General features: G+C 42.1%; 1 protein-coding gene across 1 annotated transcript in view; it reads left to right on the forward strand.

Moving 5' to 3' along the window:
* mtor (mechanistic target of rapamycin kinase) overlaps positions 1–20,492 on the forward strand; it is a 95,101-nt gene that overhangs the window by 13,009 nt on the left and 61,600 nt on the right. Inside the window, exons 19-28 of the mRNA XM_080496505.1 lie at positions 3,200–3,450; positions 4,408–4,494; positions 8,403–8,570; positions 13,379–13,491; positions 14,050–14,212; positions 14,706–14,798; positions 15,042–15,188; positions 15,657–15,799; positions 16,578–16,740; positions 17,836–17,981. Coding sequence (XP_080352631.1) covers positions 3,200–3,450; positions 4,408–4,494; positions 8,403–8,570; positions 13,379–13,491; positions 14,050–14,212; positions 14,706–14,798; positions 15,042–15,188; positions 15,657–15,799; positions 16,578–16,740; positions 17,836–17,981 — 1,474 coding nt within the window. The remainder of the gene's footprint in view (positions 1–3,199; positions 3,451–4,407; positions 4,495–8,402; positions 8,571–13,378; positions 13,492–14,049; positions 14,213–14,705; positions 14,799–15,041; positions 15,189–15,656; positions 15,800–16,577; positions 16,741–17,835; positions 17,982–20,492) is intronic.

Below are 20,492 nucleotides of genomic sequence, written 5' to 3' on the forward strand. Positions count from 1 at the left end.
TTTTTTTTTTTTTCTTCCTGTCAGTCCATCATGTCTGCAGAGGCTGGAGGGAGACAACCCGAGCAGCAGCAGTGCCGAGTAAAATCACCGAATACCAGACGTCTGTATTCTCAGATGCCTTATAAAAGTCAATCGGCCTGCATAGATAAATCGCTGATGAGACCCAATTTGCATTGCCTGCCATAGAGGCATTCATAAAACTACTTATTAAAAAAAGAAATATGTATCATAAATGTTTAAAAGACCACCAGCATTTCTTTTGGTTTTTTTTGGAGGAAAAAAAAAAAAATAAGAGCAAAACTGCTGGAGCCCTCATGGGCCTCCGCAGCCCAATATCCAGTTTTAATCTGTGAGGAATGTGAACTCATGCTTTTTTGATTAGTTGTGGCAATGTGTGGGTGGGTGGTGGCAAAGTTTGGCCCTGTTTCTCTCTGTTTTGTCTGCACTCAACAATCCTCAGGGCTGATTAAAGTGAAGAGGCTTTGTTTGTGTCCATTTGCCACCTGACGACTTAAGGTGGTGAATAAGAAGCAACACATTGTGAGAAACGATGGTTTAATTGAATTATTAGAAATACAACAAGCCCCTAACTGAGACTGGGAGCAGGTTCCACATAAGAGGAGCCTGATAGCTGAAACCTCGGCCTCCCATAGTGTTCTGCTGGGGTCGCCATGCAGTCGCCGTACACCTCATTTCTCAGCTTTTCTAGATTGTGTAAACATACAACCTCTTTTTGGTCGGTGCAGCTTTTGTGTTGTGAGTTGTGTTCACAGGCAGTCGTTTTATGGAAGTCGTGCAGTGATCTTCAGTAGAGAATGATGGCGTTTGCTCATTCACAACAACTGGAGATCAGTAGCAATCAGTTTTGTCGTTTTCAGAGAGACTTGTTCATTGTAATTCACTCAGGTGACATTTGTATCGGCTCAACCAAACAACAAGTTTTCCATGATGATGAGCACGAGATGGACCTGTTGAGAGAGGAGACGGCCAACCACAAGTAAAAGTATCCGGCTCTTAATTTTATGGAAGCTAATATCTCGTGAGTGTCATGTAGGTAATGTTACCTTCCATCTAAGACGTTCCAGTCTATAAAGTCACGGTGTCTTTAATTAGTCTTTGGCGACAAAAGGTCAAACTCTCTGTGACCTTATGTCTCACCCAATTTACCGAGTGCAATATCTCGAGAACACCTCCTCCTAATACTCTTTATTACATTCCAGAACAGTCTGCCGTACATGTACAAGTCCAGACGTTCATAAAGTCGTCAAGATGTGCAGCAACACATCAACGGTTGTTCCCTCAGAGCTGAAAGCAGCTGAATAAAGACCCACGGCCAATGAAATGAGTGGGAAATGGTGTTTGATATTCAGCAAGTATGCAAATGTTCCCGCAGGTTATAAAATTACAACCTTATTGTCTGTGACAGACATGAAACCATTGTCTTTTTTTTATTATTATTGTCAGTCTGATCAGTAATGTATTCCGCAAAATTGCATCTCTCCTTGTCTATTTCCATATTTCTGTTAACTACAACTGGCTTGTTGTTCCTCACAGAAAAAATAGAGGTATCTTAAGAGTGTAGGGATGAAGAGGCTTCCTCCATAACGCCACCGCGACCCCATGTAGACAAATCAGGAAAGAAGATGGATCAACTTCAACCAAAATTATCCAAAACATTGAGACAGTGTGTTGAATTTATATAACAACAATGAAGTTATTTGTGAATTTAATGAACTTAAACATTTGATTATTACTGGGATAATCTCAGTTTCAATTTGAAGGCAGACTATTGGACTTCTTGGAGATAAAATTGTCACATTCTTGACTGAAGGGTTTTGCTTTGCAAAAGTTCTGGATGTTGACTTTTTTTTTTCTTCTTCCCCATTTCATGATGTCCCAAATATTTTGTTGTTGGTGAAATGTCTCAGTGTAGTTTGTTGTTCGTCATTGTCTTGCGGAAATATGCCAGGCCTTTAAATGTTCTCTGCAACCTCATGCCATCAGAGTTGCAGCCTTTTGAACTGTATGTAGGACATGAAATCTAAAATATTTTCACATTTTGATTCATCCGACTACAGAGCACTTTTCAATTTAGCCTGGAACAATTTCAAGTGAGCTTTAGCACGAGACGACGGTTTTGTCTGGATCGTCTTCACAAATGACTTCTTCTGTGCGTGGCACATAAACCTCAACTTGTGGACCCCACGGCGAACCACGTTCACAGAATTATGGGTGAAGGCCTGTTGACTTGTGGAGATTTTTCTCACCGGTATTGTCTTCATAGCTTTTTTTGAGGAACATCTTTCTCAAATTGCTGCAGGATTGATTATCACAAATTGGTAAATCTGTATCGTTATATCTTGGCCCGTGTCTCTCTGAAATGCCGTTTTATCCTCAGTTTTGTTACTAACCTGTTGCAAATTAACCTAATTAGTTGTTAAGTCCTCCCACAGTTGTTTTTAATTTGTATTTTTCCAGCCTTTTGTTGACACTGTTCCAATATATTTGACATCTGTTTTTGCCAGGAAATTCCAAATAATAGGCCAATATTTTTCCATGAAATGGTAAAAAAATTTTACATTTTTTTTTTTTTTTTGTATTCCAAATTAAATACAGGTTAATGTGATTTGAAGTTTTATGTACATTTAATGTCCTAACCTTTTTGGAATGGAGTTCATAGATGCAGTACGAGTTAATTGATGGAAACACAGCTGACCGAGTGAACTCACTGTCAGGTGCATTAGCATATAGTTCCAAAAACCAGATGAAGAGCATGAGGAGGGAGGATCAGGTTTATGTTTATCTTTGCAAATTAAGTTTCACTCCCGTAAATATTCGTGAGTTTTTAAATGAGTTCCTGCACACTGGGCAGAGCCATGAAGAAGTAAACAACATCTTGCGCCACGAGTGTGTTCCTGTTTTCAAGGAGTTTTTGGCCGGATGAGGATTAGCGCTGAAGTTTTCAGTCATGAAATGAACTATAATACTCCTGATGTCTTCGTAACATTTGGGAATTGATTGACTGTTGAAATGAGCAGCTTGTTGCTCTATTGAGGATCAGACGGTTATTGTTTCCTGGTAAAGTTTATGGTTGGCCTTCATTTTTAATCGCCGTAAACAACAGGGAGACTTTCACCATAAAGCTATACTACCTTATTGAAAATTGATGACTTGTTCAATCCCCCCCCCCCTCCCCCAGCCGACTACAGCACCAGTGAAATGCTGGTGAATATGGGAAACCTCCCCCTGGATGAGTTCTACCCCGCCGTGGCGATCGTCACTCTGATGCGCATCCTGAGAGATCCGTCGCTCTCCAACCACCACACCATGGTCGTCCAGGCCGTCACCTTCATCTTCAAGTCTCTGGGCCTCAAGTGCGTCCAGTTCTTGCCGCAGGTCATGCCCACGTTCCTCAACGTTATCCGGGTCTGTGACGCCAGCATCAGAGAGGTGGGTGGCGGTTCTGGGTGAAGTTAAAGGAGCAAACACAACCTGACATAACTCTCAATTTAGTCATCCATTCATCTTTCGTCATCCTCAGGGTGACAGGGTGCTGACTGTAGGCAAATGAGGATAAAATATAGGGTTACCCTCCAGATATTGTCATATATTATATATTGTTTAGCCGGCAATATATAAATCATCTGGCCTGTGGTGGCCTGTCAACCTGACCAGAGTGTACACTGCTCTCAGTCATAGTTGACTGGGATTAGCTCCATACCTCACAGCCCGACACTGATCAATCTGGAGACAAGATGGCTATCAACTTTCCCCCCCTCACTTAAATCTTGATTAGAAAACTAATTTTCATATTTTATTCTTTATATTTATTTTCCAGTTTTCCACAGTGTGTGAGTGTCTGCATGTGTTACCTTTTCCACTAAGGTGTCGTCTTTCGTCATCTTTAGTCACTGACCGGTTGTTTGTGGTGCTTCTTTCTCCTGATCGCTTTCTTGTTCGCAACCAACAGTATTTCAAAATGGATTTTACTCATTCTGTGGGACAATTCCTTCAAGGATTTTACTTAGAGGACCAAACGGCTCTTGTTAAGTTCATGTCCAAATGTTTGTCAACTGTACTCTCCAATAGATATAAAGTGTTGAAGTAATATATCTTGATCAAGTACAATTTGTTTGATACTCATTTTGTGGAGTAGGTTGAGCTTTCTACATGACCTGATATATTAAAAACATTCATCTTCCATCAGTAGATGTACATCCAACCTTGTAGTGTGATAATTTTAAGAAGTGACCTTTCATTTTTGCAACATTCAGGCAAATTTTCAGTCCCAATTAAAGTTCGTCACTTTCACTGCTTCATATTGGGTTTTTTTCTGTGTCACTATTGGTTAATAGTATCAGTTTTGCACAAAGCAGCTTGTCATGTTATCTTTCCCTGTGTTTCCAGTTCCTGTTCCAGCAGATGGGAATGGTGGTGTGCTTCGTGAAAATCCACATCCGGCCCTACATGGACGACATCTTCACCCTCATCCGAGTGAGTAACGGCGTCGGCCTCTTCCTCCCGTCTCCAAACACTCATCATCCACTCCCTCCTATTTTCCTGTGCGTCAGGCAAACAGCTGCAAACTGTTAATTGCACTCGGTTGTGCTCTTGACTTCCCTCATTAGAGGTGACGTGTTCGTGGCCCCTGGAAGAAGTCCTGCCCCATGTCAGCAAGCGGCACACATCACTTAACTGACAAGATGAAAGAGTCTGTGGTCCCGGCAAAATGAGACCTCATGTTATTTATATTTAGACAATCTTCTTTTTCCTCTCCCTTTTAGTGTCGCTCACTGTTTCGAATCACACTTTCTCCCGGCAGCGCTAAATGTGGCCCTCATTTATGTTTCCATCACACTTTTTTTTTCTTCTTCTTGAGAGCGAGCGCCTGATGGCTCATGGCACTCACCTTATCATGATGTGGAACAACTGCAAGGACCCAGTGACTGCACTTGCACGCTCACACACACACACACACACACGTTCACACACACTCGTCTCGCACATAATTATAAACCAAGACCCGAAATATCATATGACTCTCCTCGCATCGGAGTGGTGGTACCACGGTTACCTAAAATAACGCACTGTGGGTAAGTCCTCCCGGTCCAAAGTAATTGAGAGAACTGGACCGCGGTGCCTCGAGTCTCTATGAGTTAATAAATGGCGAGCGAAACAAAGAATCTATTCATTTTCGCTCTAGTCAGGCTGCTGCATCCAGATGAGGGGGCTGGAATAGCCATTCAGGATGTTCTCTCGCTTGCACTGCAGTCAACCGCCACAGGCAGGGAGAAGCAGGAAGCTGGGGGCTGCCGGAGACCTCTGGCCACCCGACAAAACACCTCCGCCAGATCTCACAGCTGAACTCCATTGACTGATTGGCGTATTGCGTGACTCGGAAGCGTGCCATCTTAACTCCGATTGCCACGGCTTCTAATGTGCACGGTGGCCGTGGCATGCCGAGATTTTCCAAAATGGGCGTCACAATCCACACGGGGACACGATGTCGGTCCCAGTTGCCGGGAAGTCGTCTCCCACTTGTTGCCAGTCCGTCCGGTGACGCTCACTCTCCAACCAAGTGCACGTGAAAGATTTGTGTGTCCCGAGGGAACTCGCTCCAGACGTTTCTCTCACACTGGGCTCATTGATGGAAACACATCTTGACCCAGTTCTGCAGATCCACACTCGGCACCGTAATAGAGCAAAGGGAGAGTGAGGTAGTGCATCTGATGTGTCCTTTGAATATTGTAAAAAATTTATATTCATTGGACTTGTGCAAATTTAGGTCATATTTATTTCAGTGTGTTGTCATAGGGGTCTGTATTTTAGATCTTTCTGGATTCTTTATTTTGACATTATTATACATGCAGTTGTGTGAAAACGTAAGTACACTGCTTGGAAATGGCACCATGGTTACATCATTTAACCATAAAATTGTAACTGAACCAGTGTCTACAGTTAAACATGACCTCATTAAAGAAAAACCCATTAAATGTCTTTATGGTAATTGTTATATTCCCAATATTGCAGAGCAATCCCATAAAGTGTGTACCTCAACTATTATTGTACCTTACGTTTCATCAAAGTAATATAAGGGCTTTGTGTTGTGCATTCCTGGTTGTTGAGATTGAGGCTGTGCTGTTCTTTTTCCTAATCAAATGTTAGGTGAGCATATAGAGAGCTCACTTAAGGCTTCAGCAGAGATTTCCACTGTCTCTTAATCCACAATATCTTAGAATTTGAATGAAATAACTACATTATAAGGCTTATTCACATGCCATGGCTGCTGCAACTTTATGATCAATAGCCTAACTTTGTGTAGGTCCCCTTTTTTTGCAGCCCTGTATACAACAAAATCAATAACTAAACTACACAGTGTATTCTAATGGCTTCACAATAGAAGCTTGTGCAGCAATTTGAGCGACAGTAGCATCTCTGATGCGAGCAGATGAGCTGGCTTTTATTCCAATGTGTCACCTAGCCTTAGTTGTCCAAGTCAAATAACTTCATTCATTCCCTCGGGGCAATTCCAAGGCCACACACTGAGTAGTTCATATGAAAGCAGGAATTAAAAAAAAAACAACAACAAAAAAACCCTTTCAAAACGCCATAAAAGCATAAAAAAAAACCCAAACGTGGGTCACCACATTTAATTGCTACTATGACCAGTGTGCACCAGAAACATCTCACACAAGACTCCATTTCAATTCAGTTTTATTTATATTGTGCCAAATACAATACAGTCATCTCAAGGCACTTTTACAGAGGATAAAACCCAACAATTCCACATGAGCAAGCAGAGGCAACGGTGAGAATGACGAATTGTTAAATACATATAGTGAAACATGGTGATTGAGAAAGGACAAAAGCTCCGTATATGCCTCCCAGCAGTCTAAACCTAGAGCACTTTCACTAGAAAATGGTTTAGTCCAGCTATGGCTGGACTAAACCAGCCATAGCTTTAAGCTTCGGTTTTTACTTTCACTCATGTCACAAGGACAATATGTTGAGTAGATCCCACTTATTAAAAGGCATTGTGATCAAGAGTGTTATTCACTTGGCTTGTCAATAGTCATAAGGTTGTGGTTATTTAGTGTAATAGTTGCCACAGCTTTGTCCGGATAGATCTACTTGGGATTTCTGCACACGAGCAGAGCAAGCATCAAAGAATCCTCCTCAAACATATATAATAGTATTTATTGTTTGTGCCTTCAGTCGCAACGAAATCCCATTATTCTGACGTCTATGGAAGTGCAGCAGCCAACAATGTAATAATGGCCAATATAAATGAAGGAAATAGGCCATTTTAATTGTAATAAAGCCAGTGGAGTAATGTAGTGAACAATAATTTTGCAAGATGAATCAACTGTGCTGTGTATGTCTATGTATGTATCAATGACTTGATGACATCTCTGCCTTCCACTATAGCTGTTTTTTATAAGCAACCTGCACAAATACTGCAAAGAAAATCTTTTTTCAAGAAATGCAGTCATATTTAATTGGCTGCAGTCATTACATTTTCAAGTGGTGTTTTTAATGATACTTCAGTAATGTTATAATTAAATAAAATGATGAGATATACCAGACTACTCGGATGTCTGAAAGGAACATTTGAGCCAGAGTTTGAGTTTACCACAGTAAACAGTAAAATTCAAGGATCAGGCCTTTGAAAACATTGTTGAAAACAACAGATGTGTTGTTGATGTCGCAGGAGACATTTTTGATCCAAACCAATGATTTCTTGTACACAGACAAACCCTGAACCGAGCTGTGGACAGTGTTTGCTTCACCTTGCAGGCACTGATTCAGATTGATTCCTGCATCTTATCAAAGCAAGCCTGAAGGTAAAACGAGGACATCTGTCCTAAAAGTGGAAGTTGAAACAGAGGTGGATCCTTCAGCAGGACACAGATCCAAAGCATAGAGAGAAATCCACCAGGGGATGGCTCATAAAGAAGAAATGGAGGGTTATAGGATGGCTTAGCCATCTGTGATTACCATCGAGGTGTTGCGGGGCAGCTATAAAGCAGGTTATACATGTGAGAAAACCTTTTTGGAAAGGATTATTTTATAAAAGGGGGTCAAAAATATTTGATGTCTGATGGGCTGCTGGGCAGTTGCACAACACGTCGATAAGAAGTTATTTCTCTTCTGAGGCCGAGCGTGTCTCACTTTTATCACGTGTTGATGGTTTTCTCAGTTAATTTGTCAAAACTTACGACACTTCATCTCTATTAAAGGGATCTTGCAGTGTACTTGAGACTGATCTCGGTCAGCAGTGAGTTTTCTCTTCACCTAATGCTTTTCTCAACATGTGATGTTTGAGTTTTATTGCAGCAGAAGCCTGCGTGCTTGTTCGCAAACCCGTTCTAACTAATGGCGATGTGTTATATGTGCCGTAGGAGTACTGGACACCAAACAACCCCATGCAGAACACCATCATCCTTCTGATCGAGCAGATCGTGGTGGCGCTCGGTGGAGAGTTCAAGCTCTACCTTCCACAGCTCATCCCACACATGCTGCGCGTCTTCATGCACGACAACAGCACGGGGCGCAGCGTCACCATCAAGGTGAGTCAACTTTCCGAACCCGTCAGCCCACGGCTGTATTTATCGAAAAGAACGAAAGTATTAGTCACATGCTTCACTGCAAGAGCGATTTCTGATGGCCAATCAGAAATCAGCTGTGGCATGTGGAAGTTTGACTTGTCACGGGTTCAGATGAGATCACATTGCTGTAATGCGAGTTCAAATTCAACAGGAAAACTCACTGAATAAATCACCGGTGAAGAAGTGCGAGCGCAAATAGACAATGTGAACTGGGAAGAATTGAAATGGCGGAGGGGACAACAAAGCAGGAGGTTGCAGGGATGAACTCGACGTGGCTGGAATTGAAATTGTGGTCACGATGTTAAAAAAACACACAAAAAATAAAAGAAGTGCTTTTTAAGACCCTCAGCCGAGGCTCAACAAATAAAAGATATTGCTCGGGAGCAGTTTTAACGGTGCCACAACTGCTCGCTCGGCAGAATGCAGCGCAACGGCTGAAATAAAAATGAAATTGAGTCATTTGAAAACACTTGTAATAAAAGCAGAGCAAAGTGCCTGCTGTGGCCCCGTGCACAGAAAGCATCATTAGCACACAGGCCTCGGCTTGTGTACTCACTAATGATGTGCTCACTGCGTTCTTTGTGTTGTCTTTTTATATAATGTAACCACCGGCTTCAGTTCTAACGATAATTTTAGCCTTCGGTTTATAATTGACGCGGAGAGCAAAATATTCAGTCTTGCCTGAATACATTTGATTGTGGGATTGTAAAAAGGAAAAAAAGAAAATATAAAAAGCATTCATAAAGAAGTACAGGCTGTCATGCGTCTTACTTCACTATTTCAGAGGTTTTATTAGTTCTTTTTAGGTTGGGTTTGAACATTTTTAAAAGATCGCCCTCATTATTGATGATTAACGAGGTAATCTAATAAATGCCAAATTGCAGTAAAAAAGTGGATAAATTTTTCAGCAGAATGCTGAGAAAAGATTTACGGAGATCTCCTGCCAGCTTGAATCATAAGCAAAAGTTAAACAGCAGTGTTTTCCAAGATCAGACGTGAAGCATATAAGAGCTGTCAAAAAAGCACTCGATGTATACCATCCATTAATCCACCCTCACGTGATCTACCTATTCATCCATCCGCTTATCCATCATTCATCCATCCCCACTTTAAATATTCATCTCGGGGTTTATCTGTTTATTTGTCCATCCCGGCTTTATCCAGCTATTGATTTATCCCCCAGATTAATCCTGCCATTTCAGTTCTGTCTGTTCATTTTTTCCTTTTCTGTCATTCGTCCACCTTCACCATGCTCATCCATTTTTCCTTTGCTATGTCGTCTTTCACATAACAAGTCGCTGCTTTATTCATTCTTCCTTCTCCACTTTATTTGTCCATCTGTCCAGTCATTCATTAGTGCTTTAGTCGTCCACTTAACAATCCCCACTTCATCTGTCCAATAATGCCTCCCGGTTTTGTCCGTCCATCAATCCCTCCATCACTGCTCCATGTGTCCATTTGTTTGTCCAGCTCCACTTCAGTCATCCATCATTGCATCTGTCACCCCACCCACAGGGAGAACATGCACACCCCACACAGATTTTAATTTTCTTTTAATCATGATGCAAGTATGCTAACCACTGCACCACCACAGAGCCGTAGGACGAGCCGTCTGTGCATTGTTGTCCTGGGGCACTCAACAGTATATATATCACACTGTGCAATTATTCAATTTTAATCTATCCCATTTCTCATCCTGCTCTTTTAGTTATCGTTCATATGCACCTTATTTGAACTGTTTGACTGTTTGCACTACTTTTTTAAAATATATTTAAATACGTTTTTTTTAATGCCTTTTTTTACCGGTTGCTAAGCAACGACATTTCGTTGCCAGTTCCTCACTGTGTGATGTACTGCAATGACAATAAAGAAAGTCCAAGTCCAATTGTGACAAAAATGTAGTTTTTGACAGAGATAGTGGGAGCCTGAGGAACACGCAGGGCCAAATGTTGCTCAGAGAGACTGCAAGCGACTCGAGCATCACAACAACCTCACATAAAGTCAGTCACATGCCGGTGAACGTGTTTTAGGTAATTCCCAGCTTCTGTGCTCTCTGTCGTATTTTGCAAAAAGCAAAAATAACATTTTGCAGCAGATGGAGCAATCCCACAACCACCCCTCTAGGGGCTGCTTCCTCAGTTGAGCGCTTTCTTGTGGTAATCCGTCTTGAAATGTAGCAGTCCCTGAGTAAGGTTAGACGTTTATGTTTTGTGCAGTTTCATTGTTTCTCTTGTTTATGGACCCACCATGACAGGACATTTAGAATTTCAGTCTCGGCATCATAATTCACCATGCAGACCTGTAACATATAGTTTACATAAAACATACAGACATTTCGATAAACTATTAGGTGTCATCAGCATATGCCGAGTCTTAAATAAAATATTGATTAATAACAGAGAAATATTTACTGTTTGCCCACACATGAAAAATCTATTGGCATTGCGATAGAGAAATTTTTTTAGTTTATGGCCTACAATTCATCACGGTTGTAAAACTGAGCCCAAATAATGCTTTACATAACGGATGTGTTTTGTTGAGGTCAGACTTTGATATCCGAGAACCGCCCTGACTGTGAGCGACACATAATACGTCATAAATCTGGATGAGAAAACGAGTTTTAAAAGGTCACGTGCCCAATCTGAGTCTGAAACTCAACTTCTGCGAGGAGTTTATGTTTAAGGAGTGTTTCCGTCACTCCACACAGTCACGGAGGCTACGAGAGCTCAGCTCACAGGTGACTTATTGAGGTGGTGCGTCGGGTTTGCGGTCTGCATCGATAATCCATCAAAACCATCCCGGCTTAAGGCGTTCACGTGTAACAAAGCCATTCAAAGACGACATAGACCTGTAACTAACACACTCTAATGTTTCAGCAGCTGCTGCCAGCAGTTGTCAGGGTTTACCCTCAAACTTTAAATCATGGTTAAAGCCCCGGCCACAAAGTCAGAATCGTACGGAGCGCAGTCATCGAGACTTCTCTCCTCCTGTGCTGTTTTGTCTCAGAGTCTGCAGCCTTAGATAATCCAGCAGCTCAAAAATCTGGATAGAATATAAGCAAGGTCTGAGTCTGGAGGCTAATCTTTAGTGCAGGACGGGGGTCATGAAACTGGGGGGGAATCGTGTTACCCTCTGGTCCAAAGGAGAGGACAAGAAAAACATTCTACAATCACTTTTAGAGGCTTTTCTGCCGAGTGAACCTCCACACCTCCACCTCAGTTTCCGGCTGTCTCGCCGTGTGCGCCTTCAGAGGCACAGGGGAAAAAACCAGGAGCGCCGTGAGGGGGGTGCGTTTGTTGCCTGCAACATACGTCATCTTTTCAGACCACCGTGTATCCAGCCACTCTGCACAACACATGCTCCACACGACATTGTGTTTACTGCAGGACCAAATTACTGAAAGCTTTCAATGAAAACGGCCCTTCAGGTAATGGAGAAAATAAACAAAAAAACAAAAACATTTCTCATTCAAGATGTGCTGTGGATGGTTGATAGCACTTCATGCCAACTCGGTGATACATTTATGAGAAATTAACTGTAAATCCAGACGGCTGGCTGATTTTTGTGCTGTACCATTAAATGCCACTTGCAACTTTTCTGATGGTTTGTTCGCATTGTGATTCCATTGATTAGTGGATTAAGTATCAGTGTTCAGTTAGAAATGCTTTAAAGGCAATACCGTTAAAGACGCAGGTTTTTACACTCGGGGTCGAGAACAAGCCAAGAACAAAGCTTGTGGTTTCTCAAAACATTTTCAGTGTTGATTTATCTAACCACAGATGTTGGAATTTTAAATGAGCTATTCTCTCAAGGAAACAGCTGTTTTCGAATTGTGTTTAATTAGGACTTCATTTGTATTGCACAGATCCACATTAGATTTGTAATTAGCATGATGAACTCTGTTCACAGACGCGTTCTGGAAGTGTTCCAGTGGTTTTTATTACAGAGTCAAACCTGAGCTTAGCCCATTGCTGACTGAGTTCATGAAGTTCACCAAGTACAACTTTTAGACTTTGCACACAGAGCTCTCCAGATTTTCTACTTTGTTTGATGTTGCACCCCATAGATGTTAGATCTTAAGAGTTTTTCACTGATCACTGAGCTCTAAAAGACACTTGAGGTTAGTCGTGTGACTGAGTTGTTGCCAAATTAATCTTGAGGGCTCACGCTACCAGACCAAAAGAAAAACTGGGTTTAGCCTGAACAGACATATATTTAGAAATGAGACAGTCAATCTGAAGAACGGTTCATTATCCTCAATATGCTCGTAACAAAAATGGACATAAAACGGCCTGATTTTGTCAGATCTCCAGAAAGAAACCTCAAAGAGGAAATGTAAAAACTATCCCGATACCCTGTAATTCATAAAACTTCAATTTGTTATTCATATTGATGTCAAGACTTTAAATAAAACACCTTAAAACATACATGTGGGACCTTTTTAAGTATACATCAAAATGCATAGCTGTCCTATTTTCTTTTTCAAAATATACAGCAGAGGGCTACTTTTGTCTTGCGTCATCTTAAAACTGGTGCTAAAGGATAGTGAGACCAATGTTTTTCTTTATAACAGGAAGCGGATCCCTATTACAGTTGACACTTTGTGCTCAGTTTTCTTGTTCCGTGGTCATAAAGTGCAGAAATATATTGCACTCATGGAACATGCAGGTTGTACTGCATTGCCCTCAATGTATATGAATGCTGGCCAAGCAGAAAGCCTCCCATCATCCGTTTCCGTGGGATTCAGAAGTGTGCTTTCTGCTGTACAGCTGCTCAATGCCATCCAGCTGTTTGGTGCCAACCTGGACGACTACCTGCACTTGCTGCTGCCTCCCATTGTCAAGCTGTTCGATGCGTCTGATGTCCCGCTGCAGGCCCGCAAGTCAGTATCACACACGGCTGTGCACATTTTGAGAAAATGATTCTCACTCTGTGGAATTTGTTAATTTATTGCCAGTCCTTGTTTAATTGTTTTTACACTTGTAGAAATGGAAAAAAACCCAAACAGAATTAGACCAGCTCTCTTATATGAAAGGAGGAAAAAAAAACAGGCATTTACAGGTTTCTTTTTCTCTTTTCTTTGCAGCACAAAAAGTTTTATGAGAATTTTTTTTCTATTAAGGAATCTAACTGGCAAATACTTCAACCTCTTCACACGTCTCCCTGGCTGTTTTGCAGAGTCTCTTGGAGCAGTGCTACATCTGTGTGTGTGTGTGTGTGTGTGTGTGTGTGTGTGTGTGTGTGTGTGTGTGTGTGTGTGTGTGTGTGTGTGTGTGTGTGTGTGTGTGTGTGTGTGTGTGTGTGTGTGTGTGTGTGTGTGTGTGTGTGTGTGTGTGTGTGTGTGTGTGTGTGTGTGTGTGTGTGTGTGTGCGTGCGCGCGCGCGTCCTACAAAGATTTCAGTGAACCTGAGCGTTTTTCTGTTTTTCCTCTATGGCCCAGGGTTGCCTTGGAAACACTTGACCGGCTGACAGAGTCTCTGGACTTCACAGACTACGCTTCACGCATTATCCACCCGATCGTTCGGACACTTGACAGCACGCCTGAGCTGCGCTCCACCTCCATGGACACCTTGTCCTCGCTGGTCTTCCAGCTGGGCAAAAAGGTAGTCGCAGCTGCCCCTCAGCCTTTATTCAGTACACGGCTTCAAGCCTCCCTGCTGCTGGACGCACATGAACTGTGTTTTGTTTAACCCCTAAAACCCCACCACCACCACCACCAATTTTTTACGACTTCCTGCCAGACTGCTGATGTCATTGAGCACTTGGCGACAGGGGGTGGTGTTTATGAGAGCGGATGAGGTCACAAGTTACCCCTGCCTCTCCCCGAAGCGTTCCCCTCCTATACCCCCCCTGCTCCTGTATGGTTTTCAGGTCTCCCCTCAGCACCACCACCCGCCCGCATGCATCCATGTCTGGCAAAGAAACATGTAGAGGAAGCTTTTGATGTGGGACTTGTGGAGGGCAGATACAAGCACAGGATACCAGGCTATTTACTTTATGGTGAAGGGAAAGAGGTAGCAGGACTAAACCACGTAAAGCGTGCATGCACACACACAGCCTTTTATTTACTCTTGTCTGCTGCCCTCTCATTTTCAGTACCAGATCTTCGTGCCCATGGTGAATAAAGTGATGCTGAAGCACAGGATCAACCACCAGCGCTATGACATTCTGATATGTCGCATTGTGAAGGTACGTCTGGATTGACCTTAAGTGACCAAATTCTACCCAGCCTCCTGAGTATGTACACATTCTCTAAATTTGTAACTTTCCCAAATGTTTAAACTTTTCTGCACATGCTCAGGTGAACATTACATAACCTCTGTGTTTATCAGCCGATTCCTCTGGAAGGAAATGTATTCTTTCATTTCAACCAGCGAATGTGTGTGTGGCCTGTTTGTGTGTGGCCCTCATGTGTGTCTGTGGCCACGACAGGGTTACACTCTGGCAGAAGAGGAAGAGGACCCTCTAATCTTCCAGCATCGCCACCTCCGCAGTAACCAAGGCGATACTTTGGTCAGTGGGCCAGTGGAGGCGGGGCCAATGAAGAAGCTTCACGTCAGCACCACTGCTCTTCAGAAGGTCGGCACTTTTCATTCTCTTTAGAATCAGGTAATGCTTCGTATTCCTGTGGTGGGGCATACCAAACCCTCAAGTGTCCAGTGTTTACATCACTGTTGTTGTTGTGGCTGTGTAGAGTAAACAGGATGAGTTCATAGTTTAGATATGGTGATGACTAATGAGTCAACAAAGCGCGATAATTGGTGAAACCTCAACAAATGAGCACAGGGATCCAGTGAAAGCAGATGCTTTCCTCTGGAGGGTCACTGAATAGTTTGATGGTTAGACAGTGTGAGTATCCAAAGGAGTCTCTCTCATGATGATCATTAAGACTGTAAACAAGTGGAACTTTTTCGACAGTGCTAAATGTCTGCATCTCGGCGAGGTCACTTAACTCGCATTACCTGTCCTGCACATGTCTGGAGAAAGCGTTACTCCCACATATTTCCCAGTGGCTTGTAAAACTATGATTGATCTGTCACTATACAGGCTTGGGGTGCTGCCAGGAAGGTGTCCAAAGATGACTGGCTGGAGTGGCTGAGACGCTTGAGTGTCGTCCTGCTGAAAGAGTCTTCCTCCCCGGCCCTGAGGTCGTGCTGGTCACTGGCTCAAACCTACATTCCTCTCGCCAGGTACGCCACTGCTGTCAATTCAACTTCTCAAGCACGCTCTCTCTCTGTTTTCATTTCATTCCATTCTGATCCCCATCTTTCACTGGGATCTATTCCACTGGTGTCGAATACGTTTTAGTTCACGGGCCACATACAGTCCAATTTCATCTTGAGTGGGCTGGAAAAATAATAGCAGAATAACTTTTACATTTAAACTTGAAAGTTTTTCCCATTGATTGTAGTGCGGAACTAAACAATTGCTACCAGAAATGAGAACAATCTCAACATAAAGCAACTTTCTGGTGCAAAATCCAATCAAATGTCCCAACAACCTTTCTTTATTTCATGGCAGCTTCACCAATATCTCAGCTTGAGTTTCAAGTTATACAACATATTTTAAATCTGTGATTGATGGAACGCTACTACAATATGTTAAAATTGAAGTGCCATTCACGCTTTAAAATGACCACACCTGATTGTGGGGCGGATGGAAAGCTATCAAATTTAACAGGAAAACTTTTTCTGAGAAAATACAGTTTTTACATGCTCCAGACACGCTTCCTTCACCAACCAAATGAATGGCTAAGTATCAAAATTCATGGAGCCTCGTTTCATCAACCTACTTGCCGCACGTCAGACAAATCTCACAAGTGTTCCATTCAAAAATGATCCAGACGGACATTGTGGTTTCAGAAAATTGATTACATCAAAAACAATATGTTTACCAAGCTGCAGATCTTTTGAAGTTTGTACTTTGTGTAATTCTGCTGATGTTCCACGTGCTGTGTTTCGCCCACAGAGACCTGTTCAACGCCGCTTTCCTGTCTTGTTGGTCGGAGCTGAGCGAGGACCAGCAGGACGAGCTTATCCGCAGCATCGAATTGGCGCTCACTTCTCAGGACATCGCTGAGGTCACGCAGACCCTGCTGAACTTGGCCGAGTTCATGGAGCACAGTGACAAGGTGAGCAGTCGGCTGCGTTTCCTGAGAGCTCCTGCAGGAGGTTTTGGTTAAAAAAAACGAGCAAGTCAAGAGTCTCGGAATAAGCTTTTTCCTCTACCTCATAAACCTGCAGGGATTCAATGTTACCCAGTGCTTTTACTTAACTACTCCACCTGATATTACGTGGAGATAGTACTGAAAGGCCTTCACGTTTCACTTTATTGTGTTCTCCATTATATTTTAAATCCACAAAATGTTCGCCTGAGTCCAAGCTGCTGGCAAAAGTGGGAAATTTGATCCATTTAAAATGTAATCTGCAATAATATAAAGTGTTGAAACAGTGAAGGGGTTTGAATCTGCTTTACACGCCGCACTGAATAACGTTTGACAATTGGCCATACCGACATGTGTCTCCAGCTGGCAGAGGAGCTGCAGCAGCAATTCATACAGCTTATCTGTTTTAATGCGGCCGTTCGGACGTTTCACTCGGATCAATTAAGTTCACGTACTCCACCGGCATCACTGTGTTTTCAGAGAAAGGTGTGCATGAAAACACTCAAGTGTTTTGAATTTGTGTCTGGCAGAGATGCGAAAGCGGTGAACTAGATTTGAGGAGAGCGCATAACTCAGTGTTCATTTTAACTCCGAGAGCCACTAACGCCACGATGCTCTCCAGAAGGAATAACTTGAAATGGCGCAGAAAAAGATCCTTGAAGATGCCGGTTAAGGCTTTTAAAAAACTGGTCCGAAGCAAAGAAAAAAGGGCCACACGCAGCTGTATTTTTGGTTCATCGGGTGTTACAAAGATTAACAGAGAAAACATTTGAAAATGGAAAGTTGTCTCGTCCACTGTTCGAACACCACATGTTGAGCAATTTAGTGGCGATACTGTTACGTTGGGTCATAAGCATTTTCAGGAGAGACCCCTGGCTCTGAGACACATTTTAAGTGTTTCTGTTAAAAAAAAAAAACAAGGAGAGGCAAAACAATTACAATAGAGCATTTGCAAAAATCCTACTAATTGCAGGGCGAGGAGATCCGAGGTCACAAAAAGCTGTTCCCACAAGTCTCGCTTTGCTTAGGAAAGAATTTACAACAATTTGTTTCCACTTCCAGGGCCCTCTGCCCCTCAGAGACGATAATGGCATCGTGCTGCTCGGGGAGAGAGCCGCCAAATGTCGCGCCTACGCCAAGGCGCTCCATTACAAAGAGCTGGAGTTTCAGAAAGGTCCCTCTCCGCTCATCCTGGAGTCTCTTATCAGGTAGGAGGTGTGAAAGTCTGAGGCGCCAAAATGCTGTTTTTCTTTTTTTTTTTTTATTGAGAAACAACTTTATGAAGTGTTAAAAGTTTATACCAGGACCTGACTGAAAACAAGAAGTCATTTTTCTTCACATAAACACGGCAAATAAATGACTGTATTTAATGATTCACCAACTAAACTTAGTCACCAGTGATTAATAGTTATTACATTGCAACTTAGTTCTCAAAGCAAACATTACACGACCCTCCCAGAGGTTCTTTTTATCTCATAAATTGACAGAAAAATGATTCATCTGTGTATCCTCCTGCCCCAAATCCTTTTGATATCTCCTGTCATCTTTTCCATCCTATTTTCTCATCCTTCTTTATTTCTGTGCCTTTGGCATGGCACGGAGAAATCTGTTTTCCAGGCATCTAATTGGACGCTTGCCTTCTTTTCATCTATGAGTGTCTGGACTCGTGTTTCGCCGAGGCCTGTTTTCAATTTCTCAGGAGCCTTGATGATGATGAATGATGGGAGCCGGCACTGTGGTGTTTTCAATATCCCCATCTGGTTCTCACCTCTCCAGGATTTCCCATAAAAAAAGCTAGACACTGGTGTGCAACAAAAAAACCCAACCCAAAACGCTATGAAAGCCCAGTTTTCATAAGTCGTGGCCTTATGAATAAAAAACAAAAAAAAAAAGAAATGATCTGATGCAAAGTTTGGTGATGACGAAAAGCATCGTCACTGCTATTTTTGGGAATGATGAGTTGATGTTTTGAGGCAAAATGTTGTGAATTCGTCCCTTTGGCGTCTGTCATCGACCTTTAATTCAAATTCTGAGTAAGTCGATCTGAATAGTACACATTTTACAAGTTGTAAGCCTTCCAATTAAAGTGTGATAGGATTAAAGAATTAAGAAAACATTTGTTTGTGGTTCAGATGTATTTCAGGCTTCATAGCTTTGGAATGAGCTGGGAAACTGGTCACATTTTCCTCATTATTCCCAGTGAAATAATGCTGTTAATTGGTAAAATTGGCTTTGTGGTATTTAAGAGGACTTCCACAAAAGTAATTTCGATCCATTTTGATGGTTCTGTTTTGGAAATGTTGTCCAGTTTTGCTAAAATGTTTAGAATGGAGCGATAACAGCCATATTTGCGTGATAGGCCTGAAAATAGTGCGTAAATGTGTGACGCAAGTTCATTTAACTTTGGTACTTTCATTCCTCCAGCGACTGCAGACAGGCAATGCTGCATCTGGAGCATGTGTTAATAATGTCCGTGTAGCCGGGATGATGCTGGGCACTATGGAAATGCTGGGAAACGGAGTTTTTTGAATAAAGTTTAGTATGTTCAGATGTACAGAGGCCGCAAGCTGTCTCACGTTAGCAGGAATGTGTAGCTTTTGTGCATCATAATGCCATGAGTGAAAAGGGCGGATGCAACAGCAGGAACACGTGTACCAGCAACTCCGCTCTTGTAGTCCTGAGGTGTTTTCACCCGCTGAAATATGTGATCTCTTTGGTTTGACTGCGTCAGGTGTATTTTCCCTGGTCGTACATCAGGGGTGTCAAACATGAGGCCCCTGGGCTAAAATCGGCCCCCAAGAGGCTCCAATCCGGCCCGAGAAACCACCAAGTAAATTGTAAAACATTTCAAAGAAAACATTGATTCCAAAAAAATTTAATAAACATTTCTTAACAGCAGCGTACACAATGCATGACCAAGACCTTGAGATCATTTGCAAGTAAACTAGTGTAGCCCCAAAACCATGCTGTCAGGGGAAGTTTATAACAACATGCATAATGTAACAGTGTTTTTTTGACATTTCACTGTATTTTCAACCAAAAATTATCATTAAAAAAATTGCTTCATGTTGAGATTGTAGTAATTACTTCTACTAATTGTTTGGTTTTTGCCAAAAATATTTTCATGTGTACTCTGAGCCACAACAAAGAAACGCTTTAAAGCTTAAATTTAAAGGTTATTATGGTCCTGTTTTAGCAGACTGTTCCATTCCAGATGGAATTGGACCGTATGTGGGGCCTGAAGTAAAACACATCATGACAAACACATCATGAGGTATAATGCAGGTTTGAAAACGACTGTTATGTTGAATGTATCATTTTTCAAGAGTATTTACTACAGGATTGTTTCATGATCCCTCAAAGTCCTTGGTGTCATCATTTTTGTGGCCTTGTAGGTAAAATAAGGTCAGAATCAAATAAAAAAAAATCCGAACTTATTTTGCTCTTTTACAATATAATTGTTACTGAAGTCGAGATGGGAACTGACGGTCAGAAAAGATCAGGCGAGGGGAAATGACTGCTACTCTTGAGAACTCTTTTCAACACTATGCATAACTATACATTCCACTTGGTGCACAGGAGGCAAATACTCTGTCTCCATGGAGGAAATTCCAAACAAAGTCAGTAGTTACTGCCTTGTAGTTGCCCTTGCACCATCTCACCAATGCTTAAGGTCTCGTGTTGTTGTTGTTGGAGGTTCGAGTCTAAATACTTCTGAC

Source organism: Blennius ocellaris (genome assembly GCF_963422515.1).
Source record: "Blennius ocellaris genome assembly, chromosome: 5".
Classification (NCBI taxonomy): Eukaryota; Metazoa; Chordata; class Actinopteri; order Blenniiformes; family Blenniidae; genus Blennius; species Blennius ocellaris.